Raw genomic sequence first — 25,650 nt, 5'->3', positions numbered from 1 at the left:
TGATCCGCGAGCGTCCCCCGAAGCCCGGCCCAACATAGAACTATTACTTGGTCGGCATACAGAGCTCATGCTTCCTACTTTTCCTTTTCGTTTGCCGGGTGAAGATTGCCTGGGCCACCCAGCACCCCATTTCCGTGCGGTGTGCTATGGGGATGTTCGCTCTTCTCTGTCGCGGCAACTGTGCTGTCGCTGTCAGGGGACTCGCTGCCGGTTTCGCTGTTGACGCTCTCGACAACGTAGTTTGTTGGGTCGGCAGCCTCTTCGTCCGCGACGCGCTCCTCTTTCTTGAGATTCGTGGGTGCAAACTTGCTTCGGACGCGAATTTGCTTGCCGTACTTGTAGAACGCAAAGGGAATAATGGCCAGGACGGTGGCGACGCCGCCGATGAGGCTGCCGCCTCCACCAATTCCCATGGCGGAAAACATTTGGTTGGTAAAGAGAGGCGCGGCAGCGCCGCAGGCCGAACGGGCGATGGTGTTGGCGGCGATGGCGGACGCGGCGTACATGAGGTACGTGTCGACGAGGTAGTTGAGGTAGGCGACGAAGATGAGGAGCAGGGAGGTGGCGAGGAAGCAGCCGGCGAGGGTCGGGACGATCCAGTGGACAGAGCTAGGATTGTTGTTAGCATTGCCATTCCAAGACCATCATTTCTGGTATGGGAGGCTTTGAGGGAGGGAGAGAGGGCTAACTTGTACTCGGCAGACCAGGCCAGCCAGAACATGGTGACGGCGAAGCCGATGCCGCCGACCATGGCCAGCGGGAGTCGGTCCTCGGGCTCCATGTCCTCCATCTTGACCTCGCCGCTTTCGATGCGCTTTGCGCGACGGCGCGTGTCGTACATGACGACGAAGCCACCCAGAACGGCGCCGACGACGGTTCCGATGAGGGGCAGCTCGCCGACGCCGGCGTTCCAGCCTCGCTTCTCCTGGAAGACGATTGGGTAGATGCTAAAGAGCATGTACAGCAGCGTATACACGACCGCCAGGTAGATGGCGCACAGCAGCGAGATGGGGTCGAAGAGGATGATCCACGGTCGCGTCAGGGCGATCTTGTAGACGGTCTTGAGGGAGCGGTCCGTCTCCTCGCACGGGGCCTTGACGTCCTCGAAGCCGGGAATCTTGGCCTTGCGGAGACGCTCCGCCTTGTGCCGCAGGATGGTCGGGCCGTGCGTCTCGGGGATGGTGAGCATCAGCACCCAGGTGCCGGCGCCCAGCCACAAGAGGACGTAGAAGCTCCAGCGCCAGTCCTTCTTGAGCTCGAGGAAGCCCGAGATGACGGGGCCGAGGGCCGGGCCGATCCAGACCATGGCGGAGAAGCCGGCCATGGCGTTGCCGCGCTCGACGGGGTCCCACAGGTCGGCGAGCACGCCGGGCGCGTTGCTGAGGGGCGCCGAGACGAGCGTCCCCGTGAGGAAGCGCCCGACGAGCAGGCTGCCAAAGTTGGGGGCGAAGGCGCAGAGGAAGTTGAAGGCGAGGTACATGGTGAAGCTGATGTAGAAGATCCAGCGGCGGCCGTACAGCTCGCTCAGGGGCGCGAAGAGCAGGGGGCCCGCGCAGTAGCCGAGCAGGAAGACGGTGATGGTCAGGCCGGCGGCCTCGGTGGAGATGCCAAACTCCTCGGTGATGCTGCCCAGGCACCCGCTGGGGGAGCTGGAGGCGAAGGTGGCGTTCATGACGAGCATGACGGCACTGATGGTGACGCCCCAGCGCCGCGGGGTGGACCAGTTGTGCGGGTCTTCGATGTCGGTGCCATCGGGGCGGAAGTCGAGGTTGCCGTTGGCGTTGAGGTAGGGGGGCTCGTCCTTGTCGGACTGGTGGAGGTGGCGGGTGCGGTAGGGCTTGTTGACGGGCCGCGACAGGATGCGCGTTATGACGCCCATGGTGGCGGGCGGGCTGGGTGCGAAATGGGGGGTTTCGCACGCTATTGTGTATGAATGATGGCCGATGGGAGCAGTTTGTGATGGTGAGGTAGAGCTTGCTTGGGGCGCTTCCCTTTTCGAAATTCGAAGCCTGATGATATATGAGCGTAAGAGTGAGAGTGAGTTATCCGGAAAAGCGGCTGCGTGTTGCTGTAGATGCAGTCCAACGATGGTTGGCGAAACGACGTATCATTTCAATCGCGAAATAGTTCGAACTTCGAGTAGACGAGAGAGAGGCGTTGTCGTCGTTGTCGTCGTCGAGCCTATGTGGTGGTGCCGGTATTGTTTCCCTGAGACCCCTTGACCACTTTCAATGTCGAGTGGTTGTTGACGCTTGAGCCAAAACAACAATGACAACTCTTGACAGGGTTTCGAGAATATCGAAAAAGGCCCCCCCGACAAGCGCGACGCGGAATAATAAATGAAACTGCCACACACAAAAAATCGGCTTGATCGGCAGCCTGTCGCCCTGCGGGTTACATCAAGGAGCCGGCGGCCATGACTCCAATCCATGGAGAGCCCCATCGCGCCTTCGCGTCTATGATCGTCTCGGGGATAAGCGGTCGTAGTAGCAGCCCATCGCGCCTTCGCTCCTTTCGTTGTCCCCCCTCCCTTTCCACCAGTACAGTACAGACGGTGCACTGATGACAGACCGGCGGGCGTGCGCAGGGCGTGGAGACTCTTGCGCCGCGCCCGTCCCGGCAGTGAGTGGGCGCCGCCGCCGCCGCCGGTTCCATCGAAATGGTTTGCTGGGTGTGGCTCCGGTTCGGTCTGGTGGTGCCGTTGTTAGCGTGTGGCACCATCCGTAGTCCTTGACGTTAGAGCGTGATTGGCAACTCCCCCCAATACACAGCTTTTCCGGGGGGAGGGACATTTAACCGTGTTGGAGTTAATAATCGGGGGCCGACGGGAGGTGGCATGTGGGAACGGTGATGTGAGGAGGGGAGGCGACCCCTGTTGTTTGGACGCCACGCCATGTCGTGTGTCTGTGTGTTGTTCATTGCCTTTGACAGACGGGCTTCTCTTGTCTCGCTCTCTCTCTCTCCGTCTCTCCCTCGGACTGCTTCCGGGAAATCTCCACGTTCGCTTGGTTTCAGCGCCGCCTCGGCACCGGTCTGGTGTCGAGTCGCGAGTTGACCTCCCACAGTCGCATTTATAAGCGCCGCGTGCTGGCTTCGCCCGTGGACGTATCCAGTGTCGAAGCGAGGTATCCCTATTTAGCAGCATTGAAACAAGTCTCCGCGAAGGAGCAATCCTATACGGTTCTTCGAGAGGGACTTGCCGGGTATGTTGCCATCTCCAAACTCAATATCGAAGCTTGTCACACTATTTGATGATGATACCGCCGTTCGCCGTTCGTAGGCAACAACCTTTGTTCGTGAGAGCCATTTCGAAATATCGCCTGGGTTTTCCGTTAGACGCAGTTCCCGTCCAATAATCGCAGAATCAATGTCTTGCTTCGGGGGTGCGTGCAGCCGCTTCCGGCCGAGAGACCCTGGACTGACTGGACTCGATGGGTCCGACGACTGGTGCCGGCCGGAATGCTCGGGAGATAGCATCGGGAATTGCGAGGCCATGTCACCGGCTGGCTGGCTTGCCCTGCGCCCTGCTGCTGACGGCGGGCGGGCCCCGCTTGCCCGCATCCGCGGACCTTCCGGCGCCGTTCATCCCCCGGTTTCCCGGCACGAGGACTTTGCCGCCGACGGGGTCAGCTGCGTACCATGCTGACAAGATCACACCGGTGCGTGAAGCACATGTCAACCCCTTGCTAGGTAGCTTGATAGATGTTGAGATGGAGTGTTTGCGAATTTCGTCAAAATGTGGCGTGCTTTGAGGCACATATTGTAAAGGAACGAACAAGAGCAAGGTGGACACCAAGCAGGTACAGGGAGCTTGGCCGCTGGGCTGGTTGACCAGACCAGACCAGACCTGACCACAACCACCAGGGCAAGACACGTCCCGACCTAGTATATACGCATGATTTTCCCTCCGCGAACGTCTATCTATTAAGGGGTCGCCGCCGGCGTTAATCGGTCGGCCGGCAGTCAACATGTGGCCCCCCTTTTGCAGGCTCATGTTATGATTCACCATCTGATAAGATCGGCCCATGCCAGGCCCGTTAGTGCATCGCTGGGGCGGGAAACGGGCTGGTGAGCTCGGATCTCCGACCGAGAAGTGGCTCTTTCAACCGAGATCTTGCATCGAGTCAGTTTCCAGCTTGGCTTTTGGACGTTGTCGAGGCTTGACGGTCGATCGGAGGCTGCCGTGAGACGGTTGCGGCCGGGTCCAATCCCCCCCGGAAGCTTCGTGCTGCGGCAGCGGAGATTCACTCTCAAATGATCGGCTGCGGCGAACGCTCTGCTCAACGCAAATACGATGTGGCATTGGCGTCTTGTCTTCTGCTTCGTACCCTCCGCATCGCAGCGCCGCGGTACAAAAGCCCCCAGATGGGATGGAGTTACACGACACCGATTCGATCCTCAGTAGAACAGCCCCGTTGAGGAAACTGGCATGGTGACACAGACGGCTCGTGCAGACCATCCGGTCCTCTCTCGTCTCAACTTGCCAGAACAGCAACTGCGGTTGCTAAACGATGACATTGCGATTCACAAGGCCGCTTCTCGGCCGCGTCAGGGCTCGTCAATTGCGTGTCTCTCCCAGCGCATGGCACATCGCCTGTCCCGCGGCAGCCCGTTCCTAGCCTCATCGTCTAATATTTTTTGCAGCGCCGGCGTAACCTCCGCCCCCTCGAGCGTCACGAAGCCCAAGGCCTTGTAGAATCGCTCGTTCCACGGCACGTCGCGGAACGTCGTCAGCGTCACCCCGGACAGCCCTCGACGGTCGGACCATGACTTGGCCTCGTTCATGAGCGACCGCCCCACGCCCTTTGCCTGGTGCTTCTCGTGCACCGACATCTCCCAGATATGTAGGTTCCCGTCGAGGACCTCGCCGTTGAGGAAGCCAATTGGCGCGGCGTCGTCGTCGCGCTCATCGACCGCCACCCAGGAGACCCCGCGGCGGATGAGCTGCAGGTGGCGCTGCTCCGACTGCGGCTCGTCGCTGGCTATCCATGCGAGGGACGGGATCTGCGTAAATGCCTGGCCGGCGGATCGCTCGATGGCGGGAAGCAGCGGCGCGTCGGCGAGAGTGGCCGGCCTGATGATTGTGGCCATTGTTGGCTAGGTGGCTGGGTTTGATGTTGCGCTGCTTTGTTTGCCTTAGATGCGACGTGGGACTGCAGGAGCAAAAAGGCTTTGAATGTTTCGTTGGTGAGGGGCTCGTAGCTTGGCGCGTATGTATGTAGTTCGTACGTGTAGCACCTCGAGGTATGCGGCGCGCGCACATCTCGTGAGATGATTCGTTTGGAGGAAGCAGTGCTGTCGGGTCAACTCTACCCCCAGCTGCATGGATCTCGTATCACCACGGCAAACAGACGGGCTGTGATTTGACCCATGATGACGCCGTGGTTGATGACCCGCCAGGCCCCAAACTTCTTCCACTTGTCTTCGGACACGAGCCACCCGAGCTGGTGACAGTCGTACTGTAAGTCGAAATGCTGAGTTTTACTGTTCGGTTTAGCTACAGCAGAACAGCTCAACCATGATTTGGGGGGGGGGGAGAATGGGTAACAAAAACTCCAGCAGTGATCAGCAGGGTGGTTGCCCCCCTGGTTGGTGAACCGAGGCACGTCTGTCATCCTAACCCCCCCCCCCCCCCTCCCGCCGTCCCCTACGCCACTAGACTGGTAGCTCCAATGAGAACTCCCGTTTTGCATGCGTTGACGGGGTGGGTGGCCTGCCTCTCCTTTCACCCAGTCAATCAAGAGATTCAAGACAGCACGCGGGCCGGAACCCCGCATGTTTGTTGACGGGACGGCAAAGAGCAGCAGCAGGTGGTGACACGAAATCCGTCCCCCGCATCGCTGGCTGGCATTGAAGCATCACGGCTCGCACCTGAGGTTGTGTCACGGATACACTGCATCCTGGGCCGTGCCGTGTCACAGTGCAGTCCGTTCAAGTTGACATCAATGATCCCCAGACGGGGCCTCTCACCATCATCTAGCTAGGAGCGCTCCCTCCTCACCGGAAGTTTTCCTCAGCTACGCAATGCCCAGCATCAATCATTGCCGCTTGATGAATCCCGTTTCCCAGGAACCATGGCCTGCCTGATTGGGACCGGTGCTTCCCGGTGGGTCGGCGCCGGCTCCGGTAGCCGGTTCAATGCCCACTAATGAATCACGTAACTCTCTTCAGCGGCGATGCGCAACAACTACGTTGGCCATTGAGCTGTCTTTTCTTGGCCTGCTTCTCGTTTCACAACATCTTCATCCTCGTGCCGCCTTAGACTTGGTCCCGTCTATATATTGCATGAGGGGCCGTGTTCTCATCGCCGCTGCCCCCCTCCGCGCTTAGGTCACTCGTGACTTTCTTCATCTCGGTGCTCAATTGGCGCAACTCATACAAAGTACACAATGACACTCGCCAAGCTCTGCCTGGTCGCTGGCCTCGCCTTGGGCAGCGCTGGGGCTCTAGTCCCGTCAAAGGCTGCCCAGAGTCCCCTTTCCTCGCACTTCAAATGCGACCTGCCTCCACCTCTGGACCCGTCATGGGACCATTTGCCCTCTGCCGACGAACTCTATTCCTCTCGCGAGGCACTCATAAGACAGGTCGAGCGGCATGCGGGCATTGTCGAAATTGACACCATCTGCTACGATGACCTCGGTCCCTTTAACCAGGACGTTCGCTGGCTTCCCTTCTATGACCTCCACGACCGGCTGCGCGACACGTATCCAACCGTGTGAGTAACGCCGAGCCCAAGAGTAACTTGAATAAGTAAAGCGCTGACGGGCTTAGCTACGAACGAGCTCACTTAGAGGTCGTCAACACCTTTGGTCTGCTATTCACTGTGCATGGAAGCGACCCGGACTTGAAGCCCATTCTTCTCGCGGCCCATCAAGATGTCGTGCCCGTGGCGGACCCAAGTGCCTGGACCTACCCGCCCTTCTCTGCCCACTTCGATGGCTCGTGGCTCTGGGGCCGCGGATCTTTTGACGACAAGGACGCCCTCACGGCCATCATGTCGTCCATGGAGGAGCTTCTCTCCGAGGATGACTTCCGCCCCGAGAGAACCATCCTCTTGGCCTTTGGCTTTGATGAAGAGTGCTCCGGCTTGCGCGGTGCGGCTCACATTGCCGACCGCCTACTCCACCGGTACGGCGAGGACGGCTTGGCCATGGTTCACGATGAGGGCGGCCTGGGCCTGCAGACGGTCCACGACGTCATGTATGCGCTGCCGGCAGTGTACGAAAAGGGCTACCTGGACGTCTGGTTCGACCTCAACGTTGTCGGCGGCCACAGCTCTACTCCCACCCCGCACACGGGCATCGGCATGATGGCCCAGCTCGTCGACAAGCTCGAGTCGAACCCCTTCCCACCCAAGATCATAGAGGGCGGCCCCATCTACCAGAGCCTGGTGTGCGCCGCAAAGTACTCCCCCGACCTCGTGCCCGGACTGGGCCACCTGCTCGACAAGGGCGACCTCGATACTGTGGCCAAGATCGTTGCTGACGCCCGCGTCGATACGCACTATCTCATCGCGACCTCGCAGGCCGTCGACATCATCAACGGGGGGCAAAAGATCAACGCACTGCCCGAGGTCACGACGCTAGGGGTCAATTACCGCATCGCGCCCCAGGACAGCGCCTAGACGGTCTAGCACAACGCGTATAAGTAGGCCAAGGAGGTCTTTACGCAGTACGGCATCAAGATCAAGGCCTTTAAAGATAACGAGGATTACTAGAAGTATATGGCCAAGGTAGATCCCTCGGCGATGCGCGACGTAAAGCCTAAGTACGACGTCGAGTATAATGGCACCGTCACGCTATACACCAAAAAGGACGCCTCGAACGCAACGCCTATCTCGCTAACCGAGGGACCTATGTGGGACGTATTCGCCGGCACTATCCGTTATAGTTTTGCCGCCAAAGGCAAGACCGTTGTGCCAACCGGCGCGACCATGACGGGCAACACAGACACCCGCCATTACCTGAGTATGTTGACAACCAGCTCTAACGCGTAGAACAACCGTCCAGATGGCTGACTTTTTTTTTCCTCACGCGACAGAGCTTACCCGTAACATCTACCGCTGGACGCCTGTGCGCCTCGGCCAATTCGAGGGTTTGCACACGGTGGACGAGCGTATCGAGATGAAGGGTCACATGGAGATGCTCAAGTTCTATTATAATCTCATCCGCAACTTCCAGGGACCGTTTGAGGGCGAGCGCGTTGCTGCACCCTCGGAGCTCTAATTGCTCTACTCAGTGTGCTTCTGAATGCCGGCTGCGACGAAGAGTGTGAGATCGGTACAGGAATGGGACATTGAGGGGTGATGATCGTTCGCCGTTTTGCCGCACTGCCGACGCGGCGAGAGCATTCTGATCCCCATGGTCAAAGCCCGCTCAGATAAACACGTGCCGGATGTTTACTTTCAAGTCAGGACGATTCATTGTACTTGTGAGGGCAACTGCCATATTAACTACAAATGCAAACTATTTCTGACCCGGGATCCAAACTCATATGGGCAGGTCCATGGGGTCAGCGGCGAAATGAATAGATCATGCGAAATGCGGCGGAGGGTATCAACATATTATCGCCAAGGCGAAGCAGAACGTGCAGGTGTGAAGGCGCTGCTCATCATCTCCAGCTCTTAATCAACCATATCTCCGACTCGATATCTCGTCATTTCTCTCATCCAGAGGCCGGAGGCTGACCCTATTGTCCCCTAGAGCCATCCGGCGCCGCTGGCGGGCCCTGTCCTTGCGTCTCTTAGGGCGACGACTGTCCCTGCGCCGAGTTCAGGCTCGCGACCTATGGAGGCGGGCTCTACGGTGAGTAGAGCTCCTGCGGCGCGGTGACGGGTATCCCGGCTGCCTCAGATAGGGGCTGGGGCGTCACCATCGAGGGGCTGCGCACGTCGCTTGCAGAAGACGGCTAGTAGTAAATCGGCGGCGTCTACTGCTATCCCGGATACACCGCGCCAGGCGGTGCCGGCGCCAGGTACTGCACTTGATACGCCCAAGAGCCGTCTGGCTGCTAAACATAGTAGTACACGGGTTGCTGCTGCTGCCCCTATGGCGGGTAGGGCTGCACCGTAGCCGCCGCTAGGTCCTTAGGATCAAAGGGTAGCGGAGCGCGGGTGTACGGCCCAGGTTATTGCTAGGACATGTCGGGCATCGTGCCGACTGACCCAGGGACGGATAGGTCGCCGAGGATCTCGACCGGATACGCGCGTCTAAATCCCCATTTCCACCAAAGCTTCTACTTAGTGCCCGCGCTAAAGCCTTTCTACTACGCTCTCAGGCGAGCTTAGTCCTCGGGAGATCTCGCAGGCTGCTTACGGGTGAAGCAGAGGATCCATAGCGAGAGTAAAACCCAGCAGACGGTGCCGAAGCGGAGAGCAGTCTTGCCGATCATAAGGCGACGGAACCAGATATAGTTCTCGACGAAACCCAGGAGGAAAATGCTCGGGAGGATAGTGGCGACGACGATAATCCAGACCTTAAGCGTCGTGCAGCCCGTGAGGGCGGAACACACTCCCCATCGGTCCAGGTCGTCACCACCGCCGCTACTGCCACTGTTGCCGCTGCCTCCGCTGTCCCCGCTCCCGCTATTGGGACCATAGTAGGCCTTGCCGGTGGCCGTCGGGTTCCGGCAGTTGCGGACGTAATAGCTGTACACGTAGTCGGTCGTCTGCGGCTGGATCGTCGAGATGGCGCTAGGACGTAGGTACGCCGTGACGAATGTATATCCCCCGGCCGCCGTGCCGACGGACGTAACCCGCGACTCGACCGAGACCTGATTCGTTACCTGCGAAGGGATCTAGACCAAGGTCTTAGTGGTGACGGTAAACGGCGTCGGGCAGGACGAGGGCGCCGTGTAGGCAATGGGCTACACGTAGACGGTGTTAATATTATTTGCCGAGTAAGGCGGCCGGGTGTATTAGATATCGCTCGTAGGGACGGCCCCGGGGGCGAGGTAGACGGAGACAATCTCGAGGTCAAAGTACGTCTAGACGTAAGTCTTGGTCGAGATGGTCGAGCCACCCGTAGGAGTGACGCCGGGCTTCACGGTAAGCGTTATAGAGTAGGTAATAGCATACTGGTCCTCGCTACCATAGCGAGAGGTAGTCATATCCAGGATATAGAATTCCGAGGCGGTCCAGTAATACGCGAGAGCCGGCGTCGCGGCTTAGAGGAGGGCCAAGGCCAAGAAGGCCGCCCCGCGGGCTAAGAACCGCATCCCCTTCTCTCTTTCTCTCTCTCTCTATTGCACCCTGTAAGGTGTAAATGGTCAGCGAGCGAGTTGCTGGCCGTTGCAGAAGCCTCAACTGCTCTCTATCAACCTCAACTGCCTGTCCAGCAACATAGGCTGCACTCGGAGGTTGCGATGTGAAGGAAACGGCGGCGCACCAGACGGCAGGCAGGCGAAAAGGCCCAACGCCTCTGCCGCAACTCACTCATTTAATAAACAAGACTTCTTTTGATGCAGATGCCCCTTGACTCCGGCCCAGGCCCGAAATAGCTTCGCTCAATACGAGTGGAGGGCCAGGGGCTTGCCAAGGCCCGCGTGTTATCAGCCGCATCGTGAGATGCACCAATTGCACCCCTGCGCGCGGTCCAAAAATGCGCCGAGGGGCTTGCCGTCTTATTTTCTCCCAAGCTCGTGCCTCCGCAACCAGTTCGACGCCAAAATGGCCCCTCGTCCATGCGACGCAAAGGTCAAGTGGTGGAATCAATGCAACCGTTTTGCAAGAAAAAAATGATGTGCCTAATCATCAGGAGCTGTCAAACGCGAGCGGAACGACGTAGCCGTACATGTACGTTGCGGTGCGAGCCGCAGGCCAACAACAAACGACGAGCGAATTGCATCGGCAGGTTGCGAAGTGAGGGTCGTTGGACGCTCCCGTCCCGATCGAATGAGTCACTTGACGCGCTCCTGAGGTCTTTCGGTGGTAGTTTTCTTGGGGCTGTATTTGATGTCGTCTGATGAGTGAGCCCGTCTCATGTTTGCTAGGCGCATGGGCACCCAGGCTGTTTTGGTTGAAGCCATCCTAAATGTACCACACCAAACGGAGCCCGCCATCCCGACTCCTTTGCACGATTTGGTACGGCGCAGAGCCGCATCCAGGGTGACTCGCTCCGTCCTAACTTGTCCGGTATCGCTCCTCACTCTCCACACCGACAGACTCCCATATGACCAGTCCAGTACCAGTCGTCTTCCCATTGATGCCAACATCGTTGAAGGACTTGGCAGGCTGGTGTCTTTGCATGGGTACCAGGTACTGGGGTGGCCATGAATCTACAAGACCGATTGATCAGCCCTCCCCAAGGCTTCAGAAGTGAAATTGTCCTTGGCTTGTCGACATTTGAGGGCTTGGCTTGGGTCAATGTGACGAACCATGTCGATTTCCGACGACGGCTTTGCCCAACTTCGAGACCGATACCCCCCTATCCTAAGATGGCATGGATGCCCTTAGCCCCCCCCGCCGATGATGTAGCCCCGGACGGTCTGAGGCCCTTGCCATGTCGTTCGCAATCGCGGCGCTTGCATACAATTGTGCTGGCCCCGGCGCCACGGGCGCTACTCCCGGCAAAGCGCTTTGCATTTTGACCTCCCAGTGCCCCCCGCAACTACTTGTGACAATCTTTGGGACATCGACATGAGCCAAATGCAACGGAGCCCTGTGCACCGTACCAAGATATGCATGTCTGACAAAACGCTTCACGAACACATGTCCACTTCAGAGCATGACCTCTTCATGATCATTGCCTACAGGATGTGACGCTCACCATGAGACAAGCTCTGTGTGCCATGGAGTCGAGGGTTGCATGCCTGGCAAGACTTGTCAACTGCGATGTAGCTCTATTGTCATCAAGTTGCGCTGCGGATGCGATCCGTGCTCTATGTTGACAATGCCTAGTCATCCCTCTCTGTCCATGGGCTGAGTGCCTCCAAAAACCTAGTATGTGCCTCGGCATCCCCGCTTCTTTTTAGTATTTCCTGGTACTCCTCGTCGCCCAGGCACTTGAAAAAGAGCAAGATGCCGGCCCAAATGAAGTCGACGTAGGTGAGCGTGTCGCCCAAAAAGTATGGCCCGGAGGGGGCTTCCTTTAGCAGTGCTGTCATCTGACGCGCAAACGGCTCGGCTCTCTCAAACGACCCAGGGCCTTGTAACCTGCCATATTCGTACAGCGGCATGCCTACGTCCTCATGGCGCGTCTTGAGAAAATATTCGATGCTCTCATCGCCTAGAATACTTTGTGCGACTCCCGGCACGTAGATGGGCGTGAGCGCGCCCATGAAGTCGATGAGGATCTTTCTGAACTTGAGCAGCAGCGTCTGGTCCAGGGGCAATTTCGGCTCCGGGTGTGTTCTCTCAATAACTTCGGCGATTTTGTACGAGTCCATAACGTAAGAGCCGTCCGTCATTTGTATGGCGGGAAGTGTAAACTGAGCGCCTTGCTCATTTGGAGGAACGCTGCATATGGTGTTGGTGCTTAGTGTCTGCACTGCGCTCGTTCTGCTGTCCAGACCTCTACTCACTGCTGGTTGAGCCGTGGCTTGATGTCTGGGTATTCGACCTGCATGTCTCAGTATTAGAATTGCACAACCAGTGTATGCTACACGACTCACCCATTCTGTCTTATAGTCAAGACCTTTGTAATTGAGAAGTAGTCTTGCTTCATCATGTTTCAGTACTACCCGACTAGGAGCCGAAAACTGGACGTGCGGACTTACTCCTCCATGTGTTCATCGACCAGCACCTTCGCGGTGCTTTAGTGGGAATGTCGAACAGCGTATAGATACCTGACGTCATGGTACTGGGTGACAGCTTCTGAAGGTCTGTGAGGATGTTGGATGTCACGAAATTGCCTCGTAGCAGTTGAGAGTGAGAGTGAGGGGAAGAGCGACTATGCTTAATGCGTCATCTATGGACAAAAAAAAAGGAAACGACCGGGTCAAGAGTTCCCAGTGGAATCTATCTCACTGGAGATTGATAGGAGCATTGAAATTAGTCAGCGGGGAGGAGGGACAAATCACCCATTGCGTCCCAGCTCGATTCGGCAGGTCGCCGCAAGGCTGCCTGCTCCATGTCTGCGGAGGTTTGCTGAGGCTTATTGGTAGACCTAACCTATAGTCACAAGGATTTTAGCCGCCGCAGCTTCGGCCGCGGAGTTGCGAGTGAAGCGACAAGTTAGTGTCACTGATGAGGGCTGCTTGCGTTCTCGGCCGATTGCTTGACCCGCTTCTGCATTGTCCGGGGGCTCCTGTGCCTTTTGCGGGGTACGGGGTTGTTAGCGAACCCCAAGATGGACGTGGGTGTATTGTATACTGTACAGGTCGACCACATCAGTAACTCGACTATAGTGAACAAGGAGTAAAATAGTGGCTATTCATATTGAGATTTTATCATTGCCCGAGGGTCATGCTTCATCGCAAACCTTTCACGTTGTACCAGCACACCAAGGCCTGGCGCTTCCTTGCTCGAATTGGCTTGTTGCGCCAGGAGCAAGAGGGCCCTTTTGACAGTCATACACTCCAAAAGTTCAACTCGTCACGCCAATACCCTCACGGGAACCAGCGGCCATTCAATGCTGTTTTGAACGCTGCTTGCCGTGGGTCCCAATAGCGTTGTTTACATGTACGAAGTTGTGACCCGTGGTCGGGCCTGTATATACCCGAAATTGGGGCTCTCACATAGCGTCTCTGCAATGGCTGGGCATATGCACACGTCGTCCTAAGCGAGATCCGCTAGTCGCTGTGCTGCCATTTCTTCCCCCATATCCCCTTGCAAGCACATGTACCCCTCAACTAGCCCGGTTCAAATGGCAAATAGTACCCAATCAACCAACTGGAACGACATGCTCCCCAGAAGCGGCCCGCCGGCGTGATGCGAACCATCCTTTAGGATCGCGGAAAAGCGAGCCGAGGTTAGGAAGCTGCCTATATATAGTTAACATGGCAGAAAATGCGCTTCAAAGTTGACATTTGAATGCCTTCACCACCCTCCTGGAGGCTATTACACATCGCGCAATCGTGATGCTTTGTGTCTGCAAGTAATCCTCGCAAGACCGCAACTTGGAGACTCAAATCTGTTTGCTCTAGTTATTTGAGTTAGCCTTGGTTCGACTTCCCGCTCAATACGTCCATCATGCGATACACCGTTGGCCTAGTTGCGTGTATTGCGCAACTGGTCGCGGCAAATGCCATCTTCTCACTTGATCGCCGAGCAGACTGCGCCAAGGGGCTCTACATCTTATATGCCCGTGGCACAGGTGAGCCACAGGACACTGGACCGACGCACAACATCTCCGTGGACATCGCGAAGCGCATTCCCGGCTCGAAAGTGGTACCTGTCGTCTACCCTGCCACCTTTACCGCTCCTCCGTACCAGGACTCTGTCGGAGAAGGTGTGAAGAAGATGCAAGAGGGCATCCTCCAATACGCCAAAGACTGTCCAGATGGCAAGATGGCGTTTTTGGGTTACTCGCAGGGGGCCCATATCACTATGGACTCCATCTGCGGCGGCAGTGGCGGCGTCTTCAACAAGGCGACTCCGATTCCAGAGGAAATTGTCACGAAATCTAGTGTGTACCTCATCACTCCGGATTGCTCAGCGTACATGGCCGCTAACTGAGACTAATTGTTGCCATGGTGGTCTTTGGCGATCCTACTCACACAGCTAACGTGACATACGATACGGGCAGCAGCATCAATGATGGGGTACGTTATCGCTCAGTACGTGACGTCTGGTGCATGCACGTGTAACTGACCGCCCATGCAGTTTTTCGAAAGGTCGAACGCCTCAATCGAAACGTGCGAGCGGTACTCCTCCCGTCTCATCAGCTACTGCGATGCGGGTGACACATTTTGCGATAGTGGCGACGTTCCGAGTGTGCATACATCCTACATCAGACTTTATGGAAACGATGTGATCAAATATGTCATTGACAGATACAATTCAGCAACGAACAGCAATGCAAGCAGTACCAGTCTTCAGAGTAGTGCAACAGAAACCTCAGCCCGGGAGACCACTTCAACGAAAGCGGCCGCCACGACAAGCGACGATCATGCTATAACGACAGCATCAGCGGTGTCATCTACCGCAGTTGGCGCTGTTACTGGGAGTGCAGTCAGCATAACAGAGTCGAGCGTCGTGCCAGTGAGCAAGTCAGCCAACCCTACTAGTTCGCCGAGTCCTTCTGTGGTACAGAGCAAATCCCCCAGATCCTACGAATGCCTTGGGCCACGTATGGCGATGCTTGCGATCGGTCTCATGGTGTGGGGAATAGCCCAGGGCTAGACAGCTTCCTGTCATTAAGTTTGTGAATCATCTAGACAGGAAAAGCAAGCAATTATACAAGCACTTGCTGCGATATGAAGTAGGATTTTCTTCGGGTCATAAGGGGTCTTGATTTTCTATCTGTTGTTGGAACGTATGCCCTGTATATATACACATTTAGGTCAATCTATAGGGGCTGTGTGACTCCTGGAAGCTCTGCTGCAGGGGGTTTATGAAGCGGCTATAGATGGCCCATGACCCCTTGAGTCAGGGGTGATGATCCCTTCTATGACCCCTATATGCAGGCTGCCTCCATATGTGCTGCAGCCACTGACCTTCCAACAGAACTTTACAACCAATTACCATCTGAGCGCGCTTACCCAGCAGCCTTCATGTTCTCGAAGACGCGCTGTGCTAATCTCTATTTGAGCCCTGGGTGCTCCTCGCAGCATTAAGTGTATGTCCCGGTCTTCTCAGCCAAGTAGCCAATACATTTGCCACACGCCCTTCATGTGGTGAAGATGACAGCGTAGAACTTAGACGAGTTTGGTCGCCAAGTCCAGTCACTGACAGCGCACCCGAAATAAGGTGGGCTGGGCGCGAAATCTACGGCCGGGTTGTTGGTCCTAAAAGTCAAATAATTTGTCACGCTACTCAACAATCCAGCGGTCTTTTACGGAAGCTTTCCCGCGCTCATAAGTTCGTTCTTGGCTGACGACTTGTGTCAGAGACCACATCATGGCGATGTCATTGGGATGTCGTGTAGCTCCACAATCTATGTTGGTGGTGTTATAATTGCATATTCACCTGGTTTAGCATGCACTTGACTTGTATATCTCTTGCTACAGCTCCCGTTTTGATTCCCACATATACACGCAAGCCAACAGCTGCGCTGTAGCCCTCGCCTTCTTTCAATCACCTATGTCTTGGCGATCGACGATGCTATGCGTTCAGTAGTTGACTGAGAGGCGGCACCTATTGCCTAAACCGCAATGATGTGACTAGCGTGGAAGCACCCAAGTGAGATGACCGCATATTCCTTCCATTCGTGTTCGATTTCTGTTGGGGTCCGGGCCGAACACGAAGGATGTGCACTCACGGCTGACAGAAGAATCTTGGAAGCCCGATATGTTACGGCCCCCCTTTTCTGCCGTCCAGCATCATGTGTTGAGGCGTTGAAAGCGGACAAAACTAAATAAGCATGAACTCAATTGAGCAACAAGGCGGGATGCCAAGCTTGGTATGAGCCGTGCCAAACGCTGTCAACATGTCATCAGGGAATCGTTCTACTAGTCTGACCCCTAGCGCTGAAAATAAAAGTTGCCTCACCGTGGCGCTCGGGTAGGGTCCGGAGTGCGACACCGACAGCACCCGGAGCGGATAGCTCGGTGGGGTCCATATTTTGGCCTCCTTGGAATGTTGAGTAATTGGACTAAAATCTTAGACTGTCTGGAGAGGCAACTTGGAGGAAATAGCACGGGCACTGTTAGGACATCGGACTTGGGCCTCACGACCACCATCTACATGTATACGATGTACAGCAACCGATAGCCACTGGTAGCCCCAAACCCATCAAACATTTTTACAAGGCGATAAAAAGCTGTCCGTGAAATGGAGGCCAAATCAATAGCCATAAAATGGTACATTGATGGACGGTGACATGAGCATTGGTGGTGTTCTTGTACATCAATAGAGTTCGATTTACTCGGGGAATTGGCACCTTTGCACGGCCTCTTCTCACCTTGATGGGTGCCTCGTCTAAGCTCGTCCATGGCAGACTTGATGAAATTCGACTTGCCAAACCTTGTCTGCCTGTAGCCAAAAGCGTTATGCCCCCCCCCCCCAGGCTCGGCAACATCAAGCCTTTGCAAGAGCACACAGGCCAACATGAAGGTCAAGGCTTCGCCCATAGAACCTGTACCAGACCCTAGAGTCGGATTCGACCTGTAAGGTTTTGGCCAAATGCCTTCCCGTGCGATCCGCTCTCCCGAGAAGCCAGGCACAATATGGCTTCCGTGTGAACGTCACAGTGGGTCCGTCCCTCTGCACGCCTCACCACATGCAGATGTCTGTGCAAGCATGGCATTGCCTGAGGAAACGGATCGGACCATTGACACGGACCAAACTCGTTCGGGATAGTAGAACGGATCCTAGCCTTCTAAACCCCATCGAATAAAGTTCTCCAGGGCCGAGGCGGCCGATCAATTGATATCTATAAACCCCGCTTGAGATGCAGTGCCTATAAGACTCTCTCGCACACACCCTACAGCTTGGTTTGGCGTGACCGTGTTTTGCTTAACAATCTTCGTCACGGTGCGATTCTCCTCGCATCACCATCGGCACCGCTGCTATGAAGCCTCTCGCGTCCCAGCTCAGCCTGCTCACCTTGGCTCTGTCCGCCGTTCCCGCCCTAGGCACGCCAAAAGCGAACCAAGCTCGGCACAATCCTCATCACGATGGAGAGTCTACATTTGACCATCACGACCATTCGCATGCATGGTCTACCGAAACCGTGATTGCTACCACGGTGGTGACTGACACCACATGCACGGATGATATACCAGTGTACACTTCCACAAGTGAAACTTCAGAATCGCCATGCCCAACGTCGGACGAGTGGCACACGTCGGCGACATCGCGGTCAGAAGAGCCTATCCAGTCATCCTCATCCTCGCCACCGGTTCCCCCAACGTCTCAAAGCTGGCAGAGCTCGAAAACGTGGTACCCGCCCACATCTTCGGCAGTGGTAACCCCAACTTCGCCGACCGCGCCCACTTCTCCAACTGCGCCCACATCCCCAACTGAATCCACATCGGCCACGTCGCCAACCGAGCCCACCGCGCCAACTTCGCAGAAGTCGCAGACCTCGCCGACTTCGCAGACAACTCAATCGTCTACAACTTCACAAGCGCTAGTGCCGACGTCGTCGTCATCCACAACGACACCATCGTCCACAACCACACAGACCTCAACGTCATCGTCATCGGCCCCTCCGACCTCGCAAACGTCTCAGACTTCCCAGAGCTCGCAGACAACAGAGTCATCTACAACTTCACCTACCTCGAGCTCATCCTCTACAACCTCGCCATCCACGACTTCGTCTACCACAACCTCATCTCAGGCTATAGTTCCAACGACGTCTACGTCGCAATCGTCTTCGTCTTCCACAACCCCATCATTGTCCTCAACGACGACCACATCGTCCGCGACCACATCGTCCACAACCTCACCAACCACAAGCACTTCAACTACGACCTCGTCAACCACGACCTCGCCAACTACAACCTCATCAACTACAACCACGTCTTCAACAACTTCATCGACCACAACATCGTCTTCGCCGTCCTCGACGTCTACCACAACGTCACCAACGACGACCAGCATGACGACAACTTCCATGACAAGCACGACTCTGACTACTTCCGTCACATCATCAACCTCAACGTCAAGCGCTCTGCCGGACTGCCCAACTTGCAACCCGCAACAGGGGCGAAATATGTGCGACGTCACCACTTCATGCATTATCCTAGGCGGCAAATATCGCTGCGCGTGTCGAGGGGGTTACAAGGCCGCATCTGCGGACCAATCGTACCGGGTGGTTTATCCCGGATACGGATATTTGGTGTTCGTCCCTCAGCGTGTTCCCTGTAATACCCTTTGCGAATATCAGCTAGGCAATCCAGCGGGGCTCTGTAGGGACGTGGACCTTGCGGAGTTGAAGTGTAACGAGTAACATCGTGATACTTTGATTCACTTCAGGATATTTAGATACAGGTATGAGATAGACGCACACGAGGTTCATAAACAACAAATTACTACTAGAATATACGACTACATCAGCGCAAGGCACATTGAGACTAGAACACCGTGCAGCCCCTTTTACATCCCGACGCTTTGGAGACGGACGGAGGCTACAGTAGGGTAACATCGTCGTCCCCTTAGAAAACAAGCCACCTGCGTTGGGGGTGGAGCTCTGGTGTGATGGCTAGCAATAAGTAGCTAACTAATAATTGAGGTTGGGTGCTTAGCCCCTCCATATCCCTGGAGCCCGGCTGCCCCCGCTCACAGGGCGTGAAGGTGTCAGTGTCAAGTAGAAATGAGTCAAGATGTGAGCTCAACTATTGCCAAAACTTTGTACATGTAACGAATACAGTCAGATCTACGTCATCTAGCTAGACCAACAGTGTGCGACGACTACGAATCCGTCACCAGCTCTCTTTGTCGCTTCTTGCCTACTTAACCACCAAAACACATGAGTTCGACGCATCAGACCCCTGATACGGGGCGTCGTCCGACATCAAGCATCCTGATCGGAGCCCTCGCCCCCTTCAGCCGACCGGGCTGGCTCGATGCCGGCAAGCACCTCGTAGCGGGACTCGAACTGGCCGTGGCAGAGGTCAACCACGCCGGCGGGATCTCGGGAAGGCGGCTCGAGCTCCTGGTCAGAGACACGGCAGCCGACGCCGAGAAGGCCGCCGCGGCTGTAGACGAACTGGCCGGGCTAGGTGCGGTCGCTCTGGCCGGCGAGTACCACAGCGTCGTCGCCCGCGCGGCCGCGGCAAGGGCCGATGCCATCCGCCTGCCGTACCTCTGCTCGTCTGCCGTCCTCGACCAACTCACCGATCAGCCGACAGACTGGGTCGCGCGCCTCGCCCCCGCGCAAAGCCACTGCTGGCGCGTGTACGCCGACTACCTCCTGAGCGCGGGCCAAAGTACCGTCGCCATTGCGGCGGACCCGACGAGTGTCTACTGGGCGTCGGGGACTCGCATCTTACGGGAGCACCTTGTCTCACGCGGCGGCGCGGTGATCGAACTCAATGCTCGCGAACTCGCACCCAAGGCCATTTGCGACGAATTGGTGGTCGGCGGAGGCAAGCGCGCAACGGGTCTGCTCATCCTCGTCAGCCAGCCAAACTCTGCGTCTGAGATTGGCGAGGCTGTCCGTCGCGACGAGCGCCTTGCCGGCATGCAGATTGGCGCTCCCGCCGGACAGCCCGAGCTCGCCGACTGGGCGACGGCCTTTGGGAATCAGGACGGCACTGCGACGCCCTTCCTTCGGTACCTGCCTGAAAGCCTAAGCCAGCAAGGGTTACGCGTTGAAGCCGCTCTGAGTAGGAAGTTGGCTGAGGAGCCGTCCTTTGTCGCTTTCGAAGGCTACGATACGATCCTGGTCCTCGCCGAGTTGCTTCGTACTCGCGGCACGAATCGGTTGGACAGCCCCCCGGTCTGGTCGGATCTTGCTGTGGACGGCTCTCGAGGTCGAATTTCCTTCACCCGCAGTCCCGGGATCAGTGTCTGGCAGTGGACCTGGCCTCCGATCCAAGTTGCCGATCGGGATCCGGCCCAGCCCAGCCGTTTGAGGACCCTTTATACGGCTTCACAGTAAAACTTGTTTGTTTGTCTTCTCTTCATAGATTCAGGGCTAGTATCTACAAGCTTGGGAAGTGTCATGCTATCCAATACCATGTACAATTGAGCCCGTTACATCACATGTATCTATTTTTGGCTCTTGAGCGGCGACGCCATCATGTCAAGTCCACTACTTATAAAGAAGATACTTCTTGCGCTTCTCCCGGAACTGCTCGAGTCTCGGCGTCCAGGCCTGGCGGATCTGGTCCGGCGTCCACCCCTTCTCGATGCTCTCCCTCACCAACGGCGACCCCGTCAGGACGTCAACGTCGTAGAGCGTCTTGGAGCCGCCGCTGTAGATCCAGTGGAAGGCGCCCGTCGTCGGCGCGTCGCCCGTCGTGTTGCTCACCGTGTACAGCTTCCTCGCCGCGTACAGAAGGCTCACGCCGATGAAGGGCGCGTCGAACTCGGCGTAGTCGCGGTCGTTGCGCAGGTCCGTCATGTACGTCTGCAGGCCGCACGCCGTCTGGGTGTCGTACTTGCTCGTCGTGGGCGTGAAGCACTGGAAGCGGAAGTCGGCGTGCGGGACGTTGAGCGAGCGCATCTCCGTCACCCAAGACTCGTTGGCCCAGGGCGCGCCCAGGAGCTCAAAGGGACGCACCGTGCCGCGCCCCTCGGACAGGCTCGTGCCCTCGAACATGCACGCGCCCGGGTAGAGCATCGCCGTGTCGGGGGTCGGCATGTTGGGCGACGGGAAGACCCAGGGAAGGCCCGTCTCCGCAAAGGTCATGCCGCGCTTCCAGCCGCGCATCTCCACCACCGACAGGTCGTGCAGGTCCGAGCCGTTAGCCGCCTGGCGGATCCAGCCCTCGCCTACAAACATGCGGGCGAGCTCGCCGACCGTCATGCCGTGGGCCTGTGCAATGGGCCTCCGTCCGACATAAGACGTGATGAAGCTGTCGTTGAGGACGGGACCGTGCGCGTCCAGCCCCGTGATGGGATTCGGCCGGTCGATGACAACGAAGCTAATGTTGGTCGACGCCGCGGCAACCATGGTGTCGTACATGGCCCAGATATCTGTCACGGTCAGTCAGCGGTCGTCATTCATGGCGCAAAGCGCAGGCGGCACAGCCAGCCAGGGGCTGCTGTCAACATACAGGTGTAAAACCGCGCGCCCACATCCTGAATATCGTAGACAATCGTATCCGCTCCAGACTCGTGGATGTATCCCATCAGGGTGGTCACATTGACATTGTACGCGTCGTACACGGTGAGCCCCGTCTTAGGGTCCTTGAAGGTGGCTTCGCCGCCGCCGTTTTGCGACGTCCCGCGGAAGCCGTGCTCTGGGCCCATGACGCCGACAATGTCCACCTTTTTGGACTCGAACATGACGTCCACGCCGAGGTCGAGCTCGGGCGTCACGCCCGTCGGGTTGCTGAGGATGAGCACCTTGCGTCCGGAGAGCTGCTTGTACTTGGAGTCGATGAGGACGTCGAGGCCCGTCTTGACAGAGGGCTTGGCCGCGTCGGCAGTGACCACTGTCGCCACCGCGACGGCGAGCATGCGAAGAGACTTCATGTTTTGTTTTTGCTCGTCGCTGCAGCGTTTCGTGGAGCTTGAGTGCCAGATGCGAGCTCACAACACGGCCGCTGCCAGCTATGTATATCCGTTTGCGAAGACGCCGGAGCTTCCACCTCCGCGACGTGAGCCTGGAGAAAGCCCCCCCAGATTCCCCGCAGACCGCTATCCCGATTGCAGCCCCAAAAGCGTCAATCCCCGGGGCCATGTAACGTTCCTGGGGCGCCACCCCGGCAGGGACCCCCGGCGCTGCCCGGCTGCCCGGGTCGAAAAGTGGGGCCCGGCCGCCGTAATTCCCGCCATCTTTAGCCGCGCCTCTGCGGCTTTTCCGATGCGACTTGGCGGCGGCGGCGCACCCAACCCCGACATCGCCATCAGCATGATCTCAATGTTTTGTCACTTTCGGTATCCTAACTACTTCTTTATCAAGATACAGGACGCGTCGGATTATCCTGCACCGCCACCGTCGTCTGCATCGCCCATAGGCGCGAATACTTGCCCCCCCGCTCCAGCAGCTCGCTGTGCGTCCCGCGCTCAACGATCTTCCCCCCATCCACCACGAGAATCATGTCTGCGTTGACAATCGTGCTGAGGCGATGGGCTATCGTAAACACCGTACGGTCCCTGCTCAGCTCGCGGATGGCCGCCTGCACCGCCACCTCGGTGGCCGAGTCGACGGAGCTCGTCGCCTCGTCGAGGACCACAATCTGCGGGCGCCGGAGCATCACCCGCGCAATGGCCAGCCGCTGCAGCTCGCCTCCGGATAGCCGGACGCCACGCTCCCCGAGCCGCGTGCTATACCCTTCCCGGAACTTCATGATCTGATGGTGGATACGCGCCGCCTTGCACGCCTCGACGACATCGGCCTCGGTGGCTCCTGGGCGGGCGTAGATGACGTTCTCCATAATGGTCTGGTCAAACACGGACGGATCTTGCGGCACGGCCCCCAGACTCTCTCGCAGGCTATCGAGCGTCACGTCGCGCACGTCCTGCCCGTCGATGACGACGCTCCCGCTAGTAACGTCGTAGAAACGATACAGCAGCTTGAGCGTCGTCGACTTGCCCCCGCCCGTCTCACCGACCAGCGCAATGGACTGGCCCGCCTCCGCGATGAATGACATGTCCTGGATTATGGGTCGATCCGGGCCGTACGCGAAATTGACGTCCTTGAATTCCACACGCCCGCCTTTCCAGCGGAGTGGTCGGGCCCCCGGCCGGTCCCGCACCGACGGTTTTGTCTGGAGGAGCTGATACAGCCACTCCGCGTCGACGATGTGCGATGCCGCCTCCCTCACAGACCACGATAGAGACGTTATGGGTGACCGGATGGAGTCCCAATAAGTGATGAAGAAGATAAAGCTGCCCAGAGTAGTCGTCCCTTTGGCGACGCGCATTGCAACTATCGAAGCGGCCGCCACCTCACCGAGCGTCATGACGAGCCCCTCTCCGAAACCCACGATCTCGAACCCGTCGAGCAACTTGCGCAGCGCCGTGGTCTGGTTCCGTATCGCCCTCGAATAGCGTCCGACCTCGAATGCGGCCCTGTTGTGGTATGCCACCGTCTGCCAATTGGTGATGGCGTCGTACAGCGTCTCGCTCTCGGCGCGAGCCGCTTCGTTGAGCCCTCGCTCACGCTTCATGACTAGGGCGTTGCCTTTGTATGCGCAGTAGGTATGCGTCATGGACGTAGCGACTATGATGAAGCCCATGGTCGCGTCGAACACCGATGTGAGATACACGATGGCGACGAAGAAGTCGATGACTATGGGCGCAATGCCAAAGGCGCTGGTGAGAACGCTGCTCAGGTTGCTCCCCTGCTCAATGGCTTTGGCGACGCGCCCCGAGCTCTTGCCCGTGTGATAGTCCATGGAGAGGCTCATGACGTGCGCAAATGCCGTCTCAGTGAGTCGACGGTACGAAAACTGCGAAATGCGCGTCGAGGCCATGGATTGGAGCGTCGCCGTCGTGCTCGAGACGGGGAACTGTAGCACAGTCCAGACAATGAGCGCCTGCCATGGAACGCGCCCACTGCCTGCCATCTCACCCAACGACTCCGTCAGGATACCGAGCTGGCGCGGAATGAGCAGGGTGAGGACGCGATCGACGAGCATGCACAGGCCGGAGACGACGAGCCACAGTTGCGTCGGGCGATGGTGGTATGGGATGATGAAGGGGAGGAAGACGAGGAAGCTTCGCAGGTACCCGAGCCAGCCGCCGCTCTCTTGGACACGCTTCTGCTGCTTGTCTTTCATCTCTCGGTCGTCCTCATCGTCCTCATCTTCCGGTGCGCCGGTATTGTCGGCTGTATTTTCGGGGGCCTCGACGTTGCGAATAGAACCATATGCCGTCGTCTCGGGTCGTGAGTCGGAGTCATGCACGGCACCGTTGCCACTCAAAAGCCCACGAGCCTCTTCCGGCGTCCCTGGCTCGCCCTCTTCGGTGCTTCGGACGCTGCAACACCCATAGGCGGTCGCAGTAAGCAGGACGGAGACGCGAATCGCATGAACGCACAGGACCGCAATGCCCCAGGAACTAGCTGGCGATAGGGCTCCTGCCGAGAGTCCGAATAATGAGGCGTCAACCACAACTCCAGCCGTCCAGGCGAGCAGATGGGCAGGCCAACATGGCTCCGTGCTCTCCAGCAGCAGGACGCCAATGGTTGCCCACACAAGAATGGACGTCAGAGCGTATACCTGTCAACTTAGCTTGCTGGATCGATTGACAAAGTATGATGCATCTCCATACCAGACTGCCTTGGCTCGACGGCTCTCCGGACTCGACCGGAGTCCGAACCGCGCACAAGACCGCTTCAACAATCTGCCCCATGCCATGGATTAGCATCACGCTGCTTCATCGCTTCGCAAAGTCTATCGTCATAACCCACAAACGTTAAGCACACGACTGGAGACGCCCACTGTAGCCTCGCGCGCGCCGCTCTCGTTGTGCTGTAGCTCAATCGCTTGCCGCTCGATGTGAACAGCAGTCTGGCCGCGGGCAGCGCCGCGAACACCACTGCGATGGCGGCAGGACAAGCAACGTGCAGCACATCCATCAGCGCATTGTGCGAGCCGGGAGATTCACCGTCCATGATGGGCGAGGCAGAGCGCGATGGGACCGGCGGGCTTGCTTCGCAGGCCTCCCTCCTCCTCGGTGCTCTTATACGACTCAAGGCCAGGCCCTGTCAGCGAACGAGTCCATTGCTGCCTACGGTAGTACTAAGGGACCGCGTAGCCCTTGACGTCAAAGTCGTAGCAGTTGCCTTGTTGCCCGACAATCCAGCGGTGACAGAGGCGAAGCACGGTTCTAACCAAGTCGGTGAGGATGACGGCCCTTGCCGGCGTGCTGACGACTGCGCCTTGTTTGCCGCCTTACAATATTGCACAGCATGGCGTCAGCCCACACGAGGCCCAGAGCGAGAGCCGAGTCACCCACGCTACAGTGGCGCAGTGAGCTTCACGTACTTC

The 25,650-nt window shown here is 57.5% G+C and overlaps 12 protein-coding genes across 12 annotated transcripts; 5 read left to right on the top strand and 7 right to left on the bottom strand.

Moving 5' to 3' along the window:
- Positions 1-74: 74 nt before the first annotated feature.
- JDV02_003347 (uncharacterized protein) lies at positions 75-1,879 on the bottom strand (the record flags this gene model as incomplete). Its single annotated transcript, XM_047984472.1, has 2 exons — positions 75-609; positions 690-1,879. 2 exons carry the CDS (start codon positions 1,877-1,879, stop codon positions 75-77), a joined length of 1,725 nt encoding a protein of 574 aa, XP_047840446.1.
- Positions 1,880-3,135: 1,256 nt separating this feature from the next.
- On the bottom strand, positions 3,136-3,561 carry JDV02_003346 (uncharacterized protein; the record flags this gene model as incomplete). The annotated part of the gene is made up of 1 exon (XM_047984471.1): positions 3,136-3,561. The coding sequence occupies one exon, from the start codon at positions 3,559-3,561 to the stop codon at positions 3,136-3,138; it is 426 nt and encodes a 141-aa protein (XP_047840445.1).
- Positions 3,562-4,335: 774 nt separating this feature from the next.
- JDV02_003345 (uncharacterized protein) lies at positions 4,336-5,132 on the bottom strand. Its single transcript, XM_047984470.1, has one exon. It carries the CDS (start codon positions 5,089-5,091, stop codon positions 4,549-4,551), a length of 543 nt encoding a protein of 180 aa, XP_047840444.1. The 5' UTR covers positions 5,092-5,132; the 3' UTR covers positions 4,336-4,548.
- A 1,049-nt stretch (positions 5,133-6,181) lies between these two features.
- Positions 6,182-7,652, top strand: JDV02_003344 (Gly-Xaa carboxypeptidase). Its single transcript, XM_047984469.1, has 2 exons — positions 6,182-6,715; positions 6,772-7,652. Exons 1-2 carry the CDS (start codon positions 6,390-6,392, stop codon positions 7,622-7,624), a joined length of 1,179 nt encoding a protein of 392 aa, XP_047840443.1. The 5' UTR covers positions 6,182-6,389; the 3' UTR covers positions 7,625-7,652.
- A 71-nt stretch (positions 7,653-7,723) lies between these two features.
- JDV02_003343 (Gly-Xaa carboxypeptidase) lies at positions 7,724-8,698 on the top strand (the record flags this gene model as incomplete). The annotated part of the gene is made up of 3 exons (XM_047984468.1): positions 7,724-7,967; positions 8,041-8,430; positions 8,502-8,698. 2 exons carry the CDS (start codon positions 7,724-7,726, stop codon positions 8,223-8,225), a joined length of 429 nt encoding a protein of 142 aa, XP_047840442.1. The 3' UTR covers positions 8,226-8,430; positions 8,502-8,698.
- Positions 8,699-9,282: 584 nt separating this feature from the next.
- On the bottom strand, positions 9,283-10,107 carry JDV02_003342 (uncharacterized protein; the record flags this gene model as incomplete). Its single annotated transcript, XM_047984467.1, has 2 exons — positions 9,283-9,795; positions 9,991-10,107. The coding sequence occupies 2 exons, from the start codon at positions 10,105-10,107 to the stop codon at positions 9,283-9,285; spliced, it is 630 nt and encodes a 209-aa protein (XP_047840441.1).
- A 1,785-nt stretch (positions 10,108-11,892) lies between these two features.
- JDV02_003341 (uncharacterized protein) lies at positions 11,893-12,889 on the bottom strand (the record flags this gene model as incomplete). The annotated part of the gene is made up of 4 exons (XM_047984466.1): positions 12,715-12,889; positions 12,610-12,656; positions 12,520-12,557; positions 11,893-12,454 (listed from the first exon to the last, which is right to left on the bottom strand). Exons 1-4 carry the CDS (start codon positions 12,791-12,793, stop codon positions 11,893-11,895), a joined length of 726 nt encoding a protein of 241 aa, XP_047840440.1. The 5' UTR covers positions 12,794-12,889.
- Positions 12,890-14,128: 1,239 nt separating this feature from the next.
- On the top strand, positions 14,129-14,614 carry JDV02_003340 (Acetylxylan esterase; the record flags this gene model as incomplete). Its single annotated transcript, XM_047984465.1, has 1 exon — positions 14,129-14,614. The coding sequence occupies one exon, from the start codon at positions 14,129-14,131 to the stop codon at positions 14,612-14,614; it is 486 nt and encodes a 161-aa protein (XP_047840439.1).
- Positions 14,615-17,857: 3,243 nt separating this feature from the next.
- JDV02_003339 (uncharacterized protein) lies at positions 17,858-19,274 on the top strand (the record flags this gene model as incomplete). The annotated part of the gene is made up of 2 exons (XM_047984464.1): positions 17,858-18,005; positions 18,114-19,274. 2 exons carry the CDS (start codon positions 17,858-17,860, stop codon positions 18,908-18,910), a joined length of 945 nt encoding a protein of 314 aa, XP_047840438.1. The 3' UTR covers positions 18,911-19,274.
- A 115-nt stretch (positions 19,275-19,389) lies between these two features.
- JDV02_003338 (uncharacterized protein) lies at positions 19,390-20,749 on the top strand. Its single transcript, XM_047984463.1, has one exon. It carries the CDS (start codon positions 19,512-19,514, stop codon positions 20,643-20,645), a length of 1,134 nt encoding a protein of 377 aa, XP_047840437.1. The 5' UTR covers positions 19,390-19,511; the 3' UTR covers positions 20,646-20,749.
- A 49-nt stretch (positions 20,750-20,798) lies between these two features.
- Positions 20,799-22,186, bottom strand: JDV02_003337 (uncharacterized protein; the record flags this gene model as incomplete). Its single annotated transcript, XM_047984462.1, has 2 exons — positions 20,799-21,685; positions 21,766-22,186. The coding sequence occupies 2 exons, from the start codon at positions 22,184-22,186 to the stop codon at positions 20,799-20,801; spliced, it is 1,308 nt and encodes a 435-aa protein (XP_047840436.1).
- A 425-nt stretch (positions 22,187-22,611) lies between these two features.
- On the bottom strand, positions 22,612-25,274 carry JDV02_003336 (uncharacterized protein; the record flags this gene model as incomplete). The annotated part of the gene is made up of 3 exons (XM_047984461.1): positions 22,612-24,879; positions 24,932-25,003; positions 25,071-25,274. 3 exons carry the CDS (start codon positions 25,272-25,274, stop codon positions 22,612-22,614), a joined length of 2,544 nt encoding a protein of 847 aa, XP_047840435.1.
- Positions 25,275-25,650: the final 376 nt, after the last annotated feature.

This window comes from Purpureocillium takamizusanense, chromosome 2 (genome assembly GCF_022605165.1).
Source record: "Purpureocillium takamizusanense chromosome 2, complete sequence".
NCBI lineage: Eukaryota > Fungi > Ascomycota > Sordariomycetes > Hypocreales > Ophiocordycipitaceae > Purpureocillium > Purpureocillium takamizusanense.
The sequence above is the reverse complement of the archived record's forward strand: the minus strand, read 5'-3'. Positions and strand labels throughout refer to the sequence as shown.

What these genes read in the sequence shown, in the direction of transcription:
- JDV02_003345 (XM_047984470.1), bottom strand. Translation starts at nt 5,091, where the DNA reads ATGGCCACAATCATCAGGCCGGCCACTCTCGCCGACGCGCCGCTGCTT.
- JDV02_003344 (XM_047984469.1), top strand. Translation starts at nt 6,390, where the DNA reads ATGACACTCGCCAAGCTCTGCCTGGTCGCTGGCCTCGCCTTGGGCAGC. An exon ending in CGCGACACGTATCCAACCGT is followed by an intron (nt 6,716 to 6,771) that starts GTGAGTAACGCC and finishes TGACGGGCTTAG; the next exon opens with CTACGAACGAGCTCACTTAG.
- JDV02_003338 (XM_047984463.1), top strand. Translation starts at nt 19,512, where the DNA reads ATGAGTTCGACGCATCAGACCCCTGATACGGGGCGTCGTCCGACATCA.